Genomic DNA, 11,836 nt, shown 5'->3' on the forward strand with positions numbered 1-11,836 from the left:
TCCTTTAAATAAAGAGAAAGCCCAAGTGGAGGGGCAGAACTTCCTGGACAGCACGCCATTAGGAGCTGTTGTGGAATCTCTCCTCTTTGCGAAGGCCTTCACAAAAAGACAACAGGCCTCTCCGGTGTGATTTTTTCTTAGCAGGTTAAATAAATCAAAACCCTGACAGTCACATTATATATTTATCTATGGAAAATCATTTCAAAATACTTGTGCGTGTGTAATACTAGATTTGTAATCCGTGTAAGCCTCTTTGTGTGTAACTTTGGATATTTGTATCTGTAATGCAGTTTAGTTTGTGTGTGTCAGGCGACTTTTTGTTTCAACCTGACAAATCTGATAATTACAAATTAAGAACCTTCTCCTACACCTACAAATTGTTAAATACGTGTGCACGAGTCGCCTGATACACACAGATTTACGCACAAATCCGGTTACGAGTTGCAAATCTTTTTGAGACTCATTTCACGCTTCCGGGGAGCCTCAGATTCGTGCATAAGTGGTGCGTTCAAATGCCGGTAGAAAGCTGGATCATCTGAGTGTTGTTCGGAGTCTGGTATCCTCTTGTCGTTTGGCACTGTAGTTGTGCCGAATTGATTAAAGACATTTATGTGAGAGAAAAAAAAATATATATATTGTAACTAAGACTATGTATTTATATATTTGCACTTGACATTACTTGTTTTACGGCCATTGTGTTATTGTGACAGCATTCACTTCCGGGAGTTGGAGGGTAGTCTTTGTGTTTGCACCTGATTGGTCAATTTTTCGACCGAGACTAAAATAACCAATCCGTATGTATGCCTTCTGACAGATGTAGACGCCCCTTTTAGCACCGAATCATACGTCAACGTCGCCGCCATATTGGATGTGGCAAAGTGGAGCAATCTGAGAAGATTCCTCATTCATGTGCTACATGGAATTATAGTAACCGGTTTACAGTTCCAACCAGAACTGATGGCATTATCTTTTACAGGTAAAAACGAAAAAAACAACAACTTTTGATTGTATTTGGCCATTATATTGTCATTATACGGACAGAGCTTGCTGACTTTGTGGCTAATACTATGAATTCCTGCGCAAACCTGCCTCCAAACAACCAAGAAGTCTTTCCTGTTTAACTAAATTAGCCCGAAGTAACTACTCTGATTGGTGTTAGTTGCTTAGCCAACTTTTTTCAAACTTATGTAGGTTTCCCAAAGATAAACAGCTGAGAAAGCAATGGGAAACGGCTGTCAGGAGGGAAGGGTTTCCTGCTGGTCCATCATCCATGCTCTGCAGTGAGCATTTCAGCCCAGAGACCTTTGACAGGACAGGTCAGACAGCCAGGATCAGAGCTGGAGATGTTCCTTCAGTCTTCTGTTTCCCAGCTCATCTCCACAGGGTAGGTGGAGCACTATGCTGTAAGGAGGCTATAATTCAATGCCAGACTATTTTTCCCTTTTTAAATTTGAAGGAATCAGCCACGTATTTTGTATTACACTGAGAGAATTTCTATATTTTATTCTTTGATTTAGCCTGTAACTACCAGGACGTCTCAGACCTCAAAGAAAGCACATGAGACCCCGTCACTGGACTGTCCCCAGCTTGTCCAAGAGGCTGAACCCCTGCCTGTGCCCTAATGTTGTGAGTAATAAGAACTAGCTACTCTCTTCTTTAATTCAATCAGGGCATCAAGTAAGGATTTCAGAGTTTTTTTTAATCATGTGGTTTGTCTCTATGTATGCATATTATCTGGGTAACTGTGTGTAAATGTGGTGTTTGTGTGTTTTAGGGGGATGGAATAACAACCCTTCAGCTAGCCACTTCCAGGCCATCTTTCGACATTTGATGGTGCGGTGTGTCTCCAAGCACATCAGGAAATGTGGCAGCACAGGATGAGACCGTGTCCCTGTCTGCTTTTGAGATGTCCTCTTCTCCAGCAGCAGAAGAAACTGAAGAGCTTCCATCCCCTTTTGCCAACATTCCTGCTTTAGTGTGTGATCCCTAAAGCAGGAATTTGTGGCCTGCTGCAGGTCATTTTGCAGGGCTCTGGCAGTGCTCCTCCTATTCCTCCTTGCACAAAGGTGGCGATAGCGGTCCTGCTGCTGGGTTGTTGCCCTCCTACGGCCTCCTCCACGTCTCCTGGTGTACTGGCCTGTCCAACATTCAAAAGTGACCAAAATATCAGTCAGAAAGCATAGGTACTGAGAAGTTGTCTGTGGTCCCCACCTGCAGAACCACTTTTTTATTGAGTGTGTCTTGCTAATTACCAATAATTTCCACCTGTTGTCTATTCTATTTGCACAACAGCATGTGAAATTGATTGCCAATCAGTGTTGCTTCCTAAATGGACAGTTTGATTTCACAGAAGTTTGATTTACTTTGACTTACATTGTGTTGTTTAAGTGTTCCCTTTATTTTTTTGAGCAGTGTATTTAGGTTCATTAATGCCCCCTGCATAGATATAGATAAATGTTCAATACCCTCCACCCCCTGTATAAATATATTGGTATATATATGTTCATCGATTTGAATATAAAAATGATTAATCAAAATCAGTTATATGTGAATGTTTGTGCTCTTTATTCAGAAAATCTACATTGCATCTACATTTCAGGATCTGGTTATTACAGACACAGATTAAATGTTAACTGAATATTTCTATATTTATCACCACAGTAATAGTGTTACACATGTTAGTAGCTCTAAACCATTGGTGTCCAATCCTGGTCCTCGAGGGCCACTATCCTGCATGTTTTACTTGTTCCTCTGCTCCAACACACCTGATTTGAATCAGTGGGTGATTATCAGGCTTCTGCAGAACAAGAAGAGGTAATTTAACCACTGAATCAGGTGTGTTGAAGCAGGGAAACAAAGAAAACATACAGGATAGTTGCCCTGAGGACCAGGATTGACTACCCCTGCTCTAAACACTCAAAAGAATACATGTTGGTTTGGTGCTTACCATAAAAAATTAGGGTGTAAACATTTTTTGTAATCACGTTAAAAGTTACAAATGTTGTCTTTGGTGTCTGTTTGTTTTCCAAAAATATTAGTGTGTGTAAATGACAGGCATTAACTTAAAACACTTTGAACTTCATAAAGCACCGTTCTACAGTCTGTTTCTTTGTATTAGTTAAAGGGCAGGTCTGCCACATCCAATATGGCGGACGCTCTGACGTATCGCTGCCACGGGCCAACCTGCTCAACGAGGGGTCTACGTGCCTTCTGTCGTGTGACTTGATATGATTGGTTGGTTTGTTCTCAGCTCTAATCTGATTGGTCAAACTTTTGTCAGTAAGACCTGGAGGTGGAAGCCGGCTTCTTTTGTGGCCTGATCTGCTGTGGCTGTCACCTCGTACCCGAACTGCACTCTGCCGCTCCCTCAGCTCGTCGTAGATTCTGTCGTGGCTATTTATTCATTAAAAGGTAAACATGCGTCACTTAATGTAATGGTACAGTAATGGTAGTAACAGGAACTTACACGGAAGTGAAATGCTCTCGGCCCTTAACTCGGTTAGGTCTTCCTGTTGTCATGCTAGTGTTAAGTTTTTTCTGGTAACCAGTATATATGTTTGAAAATTGAAGGTTAAAGTGCGTGTTTGTGTTCGAATAAGCCGAATTTAGCCTCCTACTACTTTTGGGGTTCCTCATTCATCGAAAACTGCATGTAGCTAGCTCAAAGTGGTCATGGCTAGTGCCCTGAACAGCACGAGAAACTCTTCCTGGTATCATGTTGGATTCTGTTATTAATCAGGACATTTTTATTAAAATGTGCCCCACCAAAGGTTTTCACGGTACTGGGTCCTACTGCTTGTAGCTGTTGGAAAAGGCTGTTTCCCACACCGAACTTGTAGGATTGCTTTTGGAACATTGTGTAATACTCTAAACCAGGGCAAATGTCAATAAGCACTGCCATGTCACCAGACTCCCCTGTTTGTGTTTTATTGCAAATTTTAACATTTTAAATAACTTAAAGAAACAAATACAAAGTTTTTAATATTTTTTTTTCTTCCACTCATAATTCCAGGGTTATTCTTATGAATAAGTATAGGGGAAAAAGAAATAAGAGTTTGGAAAAGTATTTGTTTCCAGATTACTCCCTTTGCTTTTTTATATTAAATAAATAATCTGAATATTTCAAAATAACTTGCTCAACCAACCAAAACCAAAAACTAAAGGCAGATGCATGTGTATTAGAAATAAACCATTTATTTAGTAAACAGATTTGAATCGGTTGATATTAGGCCAGCATGTTCTCCCTGTGCACACGTGGGTTTACTCCAGGTATTCCAGTTTCTTCCCACGGACCAAAAACATGCATGTTACGTTCATTGATGACTCTAAAATTGTCCCTAGGTGTGAGTGAGAGTGTGAATGGTTGTTTGTCTCGTTTGTCTCTATGTGGCCCTGTGATGGACTTGCAGTGTGTCCCCCGCCTCTCGCACAGTGACTGCTGGAGATAGGCACCAGCTCCCCGCGACGCGGAATGGGGAAGGGGGTAAAGAAAATGGATGTCTGGATCTCCTGCTGTTATTTTAGTTTTTGCTTGTTTTTCTCTGTTTTTGCATAGCATTTGCTGTTTACATATAAAAAGCCAAACTACTGTATAAATATTTGACAAAAAATTTGAGTAAATGGGTAATATTTGACAGTAACTATGATCCTAAAATCAACAGAAAAATCTGTAAATTTAGTTTGGAGAAGTATGAAAATTTTTAATGAAATCTGTTTAGGAACTCTGCTAATCCCAGTAACGTTTCTTGGTGTTTGTTAACAATCTGCTGCAGGGTTTGTTATAGGCTTTTATAGACTTCCCATTTTAGGATGATAATTATGGAGTTAATCTGTCAGAGCAAATTGAATGCTGAGTCACTGCTCTTGCTACTCCCAGCTCATGAATTAATTCATTCATGATGAAAACAAAGTGGAAAAACCTTTGCACCAGTGCCATTAATTAATCATTTTATTCTGTCAAAGCAAGTTATTTTCTTTTACATTATTTTGTAGAGAAAAGCCTAAGTTTTCTTTTACCTTTTTTAACTGTCTTTTTCATTTTGGCTTATCCTCTTCCCAGTTTTTGCGTAGCAGCTCTAAAAAATGTCTCAGAAGATCAAGGCTGGGTCTGTGGTAGAAATGCAGGGAGATGAGATGACTCAGGTCATCTGGGAACTCATAAAGGAGAAACTCATCTTCCCCTACCTGGAGCTGGACCTGCACAGGTAACAGCACCTTTACAAACAACAAACTTTCCACTGTACCCAAAAAACAAACTATTAATTAATTAACTAACTATTTTCCCCTTTTACTATTTTTACAACATGTGATTTTGACATTTTTGAATTTCTAAGGGCCTTGGCTCTAAAGTACATCAGAAAATTTATTTTATTTTTTTTCCATGACCAAATATTCATACTACAGTACGATTGTACAGGATTTTGTTAAGGAAATATTTAAAACTTAAAAGCTATTTTGGTCAAATCTTACAAGTAACATAATGTGCAATGTCATCCAATAGTAGGATGCCACAGAGTTTACATCATAAATGACCCTCAGCTACTACCACATAAAGTTTTCACTCAGTATTTGTAAAACTGGCCGAGTAATAGACATTTTAATTTTTTTTAAGGTAAGTTACCTTTAAATTTGGCTGATTTCTAACAATCAGTTGTAGAGGTACATCCAGTAATTATTTTCTGAAAATTCAAGTCTATTCATGTGTTCATTCATGAGATGTTTTGCTTTAATAGTTGAAACATAAAAACATCGTAGAAACATCTGACTTAAATATGCTGGTGTAGACTCTGAGTAATCCAGGACATTGTAAATAAAAAAAGAGGTTAAAAAACAAAAAACAGAGTTCTATTCTGGACCTCTAATTTAAATAAAAGGTCTAAAAACACTGAAGCAGCAAACTTTGTGAAAACAATTGTCATTCTCAGATCTTTTGGCCAAGGGTGTCCCTAAATTCTGACTAACTTTATGCTTGCTGGTTTCCATTTTCTCCTGCAAAGCTTTGATCTTGGCATTGAGAACCGAGATGCAACAGACGACCAGGTGACAGTCGAAGCAGCAGAAGCAGTTCGGCGTTACAATGTAGGTATCAAGTGTGCCACCATCACACCGGATGAGAAGCGTGTGGAGGAGTTCAAGCTCAAGAAGATGTGGCGTTCGCCTAACGGAACCATTCGGAACATCCTTGGAGGTACGGTGTTCAGGGAGGCCATCATCTGTAAGAATGTCCCCCGACTGGTGTCTGGCTGGGTGAAGCCCATAATCATTGGCAGGCATGCACACGGAGACCAGGTAACCCAATCCTGCACTGTGTAAACATCCTGCTAGGGTGGAAAATGAGAGAATTGTTAAGCTTTAGTTTTTTTATTGTACTATTTTTATAATCTACCGAAACAAAGTGGATGTTTGAAGCTTTTAACAGAGGTCCTGTGTCTTGAAAAGTATGTTTTCAAGTTTTAGTTTTAGCATTTTTCCGGTCTGCTTAAGTATAGAAAAACAGTAGTGTTTCCAAGTTTTGTTCCATGTTGCATTTTCATAACTAATAACTTAAATCCTCTAAAAAACTGTTTAAAGTAGAAGAGCATTTTTCACATAAATTGTATATAAAAGATAGTCATAGTCCTTATTAGTTCACTGTTGGTTCATCCACAACTTCAAGTCTTAAATGTAAGATTTTAGCCATCAGCTGCAGACTCATAAAGCTTTACAGATTTCTTAGACAGATGTGCCTCGGGTGATTAAATTGCTTGACCTACAGTATATTGGTTTACAGTCCATAACCCCTCTTTTTATGTTGATTTGTCTTTAGACAACACTGTGATGTTGCTACAAATATAAGGCTGTATAACTGCAAATTATTAACTGTTGCATTTACAGCATGCAACTGAAGCATACAAAGGCTTTATTCATTCATCCATTCTTTTATTCTATAATATGGATCTCAATTTTATCAAATGAATATCATTATTTATAGAGAAGACTAACGCTAGTATTATGGCCATAAACTAAGGAAGACATTTTTTTCCCTTGTAGTCCACCTTTTGTTCAGTTTATGGTTTTTCATGGTGTTTGAAGCACAAATAACAAATCCACTATATAAACTAGGGATCTCAAGATCAAGATTTTTTTTTTATCCCTTATACTGATCCAAGTCATTTTAAGTCTCAATCCAATACTTGCATTTATTTTACAGCATGGAGTTGCACATTACAGACCATAAGTGCATTAAAGTTATTAAAATCAATGTCATCTTGTTGCTGACATCTACGTAGCTCTACATTGCAGTAAAAAAAAACAGTATTTCTTTTGTTCCTCAAGGTTTTTGTTTTTTATTATTATTTTCAACCAAAGAAAAATGTTTGTCAGTTTTTTTTTTCACTGTCATTTAGCACAGTGATTTGTGAGGCTGAACTGTGACACCAGGCAAACATCTGAACTCCAAATATCTAATGTAAAGCTAATTGCAGTCACTCGTCAAGTGATGGCAAGCTTTTTTCATTCAGCTCAGGTAGTTCTGTGAGTCATGTAGTCGGAAGGGTCATGGTTCCAACTAATCCAAAAGGCAACAAAAACAATTTCCTTCACCACAGTCATGGATTGGTCATAGAGACTGATAAAGTCATTCTCCTGTACTGTAATCCTTTTTGCTTTATTGGTTACTCTGGAAACTTGTCTCTTCTCTGTAAAGTTTTCTCTAAAGTTGTGCTACCTTTAAGAGTTAGTTGGGTGAACTGGGCACACTCAGTTGAGTGTATTATTAAAGGTCTAATTAAACCAATAATAAATATTTGAAGTGCAAATGTTGTAAGTAGCTACTAAACTGCTCTCATTTTATATTTTAACACAGGTATGTTATGGCAGCCATGTTTATAGCACATCTAATGTAAAACCATAATCAGAAGGTCAAGAACAGAGATCAAGACCCTGATCTGATACTTGAGATCAGCTCAGGCCCTCCCCAATATAAACACACATCAAAATTGCAGACTCACAAAATGGCTAAAAAATCAGCAGAAATATTGAACCTAGGTTTAAACCAGAACTGTAAGGAGCTAAATTAGTTCATGAATTATATTTCAGTTGCAGCCGAGCTGAGTGCTTTTTCTGTCAAATCGTGTTAGTTCACCAATTAGCTGTTAAAATGTTGCCAGGAGATACACAGTTAATATTTCCTTTTCATGAACTGCTCTTTGGACCTGCCTCTGCAGCTTTGACATGTTACAGCCCTAAATCTGAGGTTGGCTCATGGCGCAATGCCGAACTCAGTAGTTCTCTCATTGAAGTGCAGGTGAAGTGTCAGAAGCTTGCTGGTTACATATTGAATAAATACTCTGCTGACATATTTTTATGATTGTGGACGCTACATGAACTTTGATTTCACACCATTATTGGCTGATAAATTTTAAGAGCTGAAGCGTTTAGTGGGTTTAAATGGCCAAGTTGTTTTTCTACTAATAACCCTCCTTCCGCTTCACCGTACTCGCCACAGTACAAAGCCACTGACTTTGTGGTGCCAGGCCCTGGAAAGGTGGAGATGATCTACACCCCTACAGCTGGAGAACCAGTTAAATATGTCATCCATGAGTTTGAGGGTAAGATCAGTGACAATTCACAACACTACATAAAAGACTTGGTCATTCAGGACATTTTACAAAATCTCTGTCATTCTCCTCTTTGTCTATATCTATATCATCTATATTTTCATGTGAAGATTAACTTTTGAAGTGGAAAGCCATCTATTTCTGTTTTCTTGATGTAAATTCTACTGTAACTTTTTTATTCTTTCTGTGTATAGCACCAAAGACTAAGCACCATAGATGATGAACTAAAACAGACCATCAGTTAAAGTGACTTGTTTTCCAGCCTTTCCTGTTGTTTGGATTGTCATGGCTTTGTTACAGTGTTTTGTTTCAATATATAATGTCACAAAAAGCAGGTTTATATACTTACATTGTATTTGTCGGTGTGCTTGTGTTAATAAAGTTCATGTGAGCATACTGTATGAGTAATTTGTGTTGATGTGTTGCTCCAGGCACAGGTGGTGTTGCCTTGGGAATGTACAACACAGATAAGTCCATCAGGGACTTTGCCCACAGCTCCTTTCAGGTGGCTCTGTCTAAAGGCTGGCCTCTGTACCTCAGTACCAAGAACACTATCCTGAAGAAGTATGATGGTCGCTTCAAAGACCTCTTCCAGGAAATCTATGAAAAGTAAAGCCTTTAAAATCCACACACACACACACTTACAAAAAGCACCCATAATCAAATATAAACTCTACCTGATGTATAAAATAACATAAATGCGATGTCTTGCATCTTTCAGGGAATATCATGCTCAGTTTGAGGCCAAAGGAATCTGGTATGAGCACCGGCTCATAGATGACATGGTGGCTCAGGCCATGAAATCAGAGGGAGGCTTTATTTGGGCTTGTAAAAACTACGACGGGGATGTACAGTCTGACTCTGTGGCACAAGGTTGGCGAAACAAACACGCATGTTGCATGACGCTTCTGATCATATCAAGAAAAACTCCATCGACGAGTTTATGGGATTTCATCATGTGATGTGTTGTTCGGGGGCTGTTTTTTAGGTTACGGTTCTCTGGGCATGATGACCAGTGTACTGATCTGCCCTGATGGACGCACAGTGGAGTCAGAAGCTGCGCACGGCACAGTGACACGCCACTACAGACAACACCAGCAGGGAAAAGAAACCTCCACCAACCCCATAGGTAGGATGATAAGCCTGCACATACAACCACGAGCTTTGTGCATTCCTAAAAACTTAAGGTTTGGAAGGTGTTTTTTGTAAGAATGTAGCATACACTCACTATTTAAACCAAAATGTGTCCTGAATCTGTGCCTCTGTTTGCTTCAGCCTCCATCTTTGCATGGACACGGGGTCTGCATCACCGTGCCAAGTTGGACAACAACACAGAGCTGCGTTTCTTTTCTGAGGCTCTTGAGGCCGTTTGCATCGAGACCATCGAGGCCGGTTTCATGACCAAGGATTTGGCTATCTGCATCAAAACCCTCCCAAAGTTAGTCACATGTGTTGTATTTTGTAAAACCCAATACCCAAACCCAAAATGCTGGGTAGGCAGAATATAGGTCCATTTCAAGCAGCCATCAGCCACCCACATCGACACTAAGGCTGATGGAAACATGAGTGAGTGAGTTGAGTGAAAAGCCATAAATGACAGGTTTTTTTTGGTTTTTCACCATAAAATATCTGATAGGTTTTTCACTTTTACAGATTTGGCAAACAGCAACCAATGGCAGGAGCGTTTTGATTCATATTCAGACTTTACTTTTGGTTTTCTCTTTATGATTGGCATTTTTCCCAACAAAGAACCAAACCCATTTGTTGGTTAAAAAAAAAACCCTCCAATTAAAGGAGAGTGATGTTTCTTTTATATCCTAAATGGTCTTTGATAATATGCCATAGTTGAGATAGACACCACTCTTAAACATTTCCTTTTGCTATACATACTGTGTAAAATAAATAATTAAAATTAAAAAATGAATAGGACAACAAAAAAAAAAAAAAAACATGGAAAAACACTTTGACAGAACAAAGCCTCCAACTGAAGCAGCACTTCACCAACTCAAAGCTGAATTTTATTTTTATCCAACAAGTTATAACTTTAGCTATTATTTACAGACATATTCTTTAGGATTCAGCAAAGGAAAAAGAAAAAGCTGTAAAACACACTGCAGCATCTTTTAACTTCAGCAGCTAAACTAGGACAAACTGCACAGCCCAGCAACTACTCTGCTGACGTTCAGCACAGTTAACAAAATACATCTTTGATTCTTCAAAACTGATTCAGAATCGTGTTGTCTGCCATGTGATGCACCTAAAAACAGAATTTTAACCCCACCCTTACTGTTGATCATGTATGAACTTATCTCATTTTTTTTTTCAGGGTGACACGTGATGACTACTTGAACACTTTTGAGTTCCTGGACAAGTTGGCAGAGAATCTGAAGATAAAGTTAGCCAAGCAGCCCAAACTGTGATTCCCCCTTCCAGCTGCAGGGCTTACACCCAGACATGCACACTCGATAAACACACATGCACACATTGACGTCTCTACAGGAACTGGAGTAGTTGGCTGAGGGGAGGGGAGTGTGCTTGTGGCTCCAGGATTGATCGAGGAGGATGCCTTGTCCACAAGAAAAAAAAAAGGCTTCTGACCACTGTCCCTCATGCTGCAGCTCTGGTAGACCAAAAACAAAAGCATTCTTATGAGAACAAAAACATGATGCAGAAAGTATCCATCTATAGGAATTCTAGTGGACCCTGACATGATGACTTGGAACTCTTCTTTACCCTGATTGCACTAACTTGATGTATGTTGTTGATCTGTGCTGAACCAAGAGAAGGTATTTGTGAGGTAGCCTCTGGACATTTACTGACTCATTTTTACATTAAAATCATGATGACTTTCTTTGTGTTTTACTAACACCTCAGGCAACATCATCATATTTTATCTTGTCACTAATGAGACCTCTATGTAATTAAGTATCTACACATTCCATGAAATTTTACTTTTTGCAAAATATATGCAAAATAAAATATATAGATCTCAAACAAAGGTATGACCCTTTGTAAACTGGCAAGAAATTAAAATACTTGCTTTTAGATTTGTACTTATTTTTGTACTTCTAAGACTTTTTAATGAGGTGTAATTATGCATCCCGGTTTGTGTGTGTGCATGTGTGTCTGTGCTCATCAGCATTATCATCAATTGAAATAAATGTTAAAACTGCCAACAACAACAACTAGCAAAATTCTGTTTCAAAACTAAGCCTGTTTGTCATTAATCTGATATTCCA

The 11,836-nt window shown here is 38.7% G+C and overlaps 1 protein-coding gene across 1 annotated transcript; it reads left to right on the forward strand.

Moving 5' to 3' along the window:
- Window positions 1-3,254: 3,254 nt before the first annotated feature.
- Window positions 3,255-11,448, forward strand: idh1 (isocitrate dehydrogenase (NADP(+)) 1). Its single transcript, XM_017431823.3, has 9 exons — window positions 3,255-3,411; window positions 5,060-5,204; window positions 5,997-6,288; window positions 8,486-8,588; window positions 9,029-9,206; window positions 9,319-9,470; window positions 9,586-9,726; window positions 9,873-10,035; window positions 10,924-11,448. Exons 2-9 carry the CDS (start codon window positions 5,083-5,085, stop codon window positions 11,015-11,017), a joined length of 1,245 nt encoding a protein of 414 aa, XP_017287312.1. The 5' UTR covers window positions 3,255-3,411; window positions 5,060-5,082; the 3' UTR covers window positions 11,018-11,448.
- The last annotated feature ends 388 nt before the right edge of the window (window positions 11,449-11,836 follow it).

Source organism: Kryptolebias marmoratus, linkage group LG6, assembly GCF_001649575.2.
Source record: "Kryptolebias marmoratus isolate JLee-2015 linkage group LG6, ASM164957v2, whole genome shotgun sequence".
In the NCBI taxonomy this organism is placed as follows: Eukaryota; Metazoa; Chordata; class Actinopteri; order Cyprinodontiformes; family Rivulidae; genus Kryptolebias; species Kryptolebias marmoratus.

What these genes read in the sequence shown, in the direction of transcription:
- idh1 (XM_017431823.3), top strand. Translation starts at nt 5,083, where the DNA reads ATGTCTCAGAAGATCAAGGCTGGGTCTGTGGTAGAAATGCAGGGAGAT. An exon ending in GTCTGACTCTGTGGCACAAG is followed by an intron (nt 9,471 to 9,585) that starts GTTGGCGAAACA and finishes GCTGTTTTTTAG; the next exon opens with GTTACGGTTCTCTGGGCATG. An exon ending in TGCATCAAAACCCTCCCAAA is followed by an intron (nt 10,036 to 10,923) that starts GTTAGTCACATG and finishes TTTTTTTTTCAG; the next exon opens with GGTGACACGTGATGACTACT.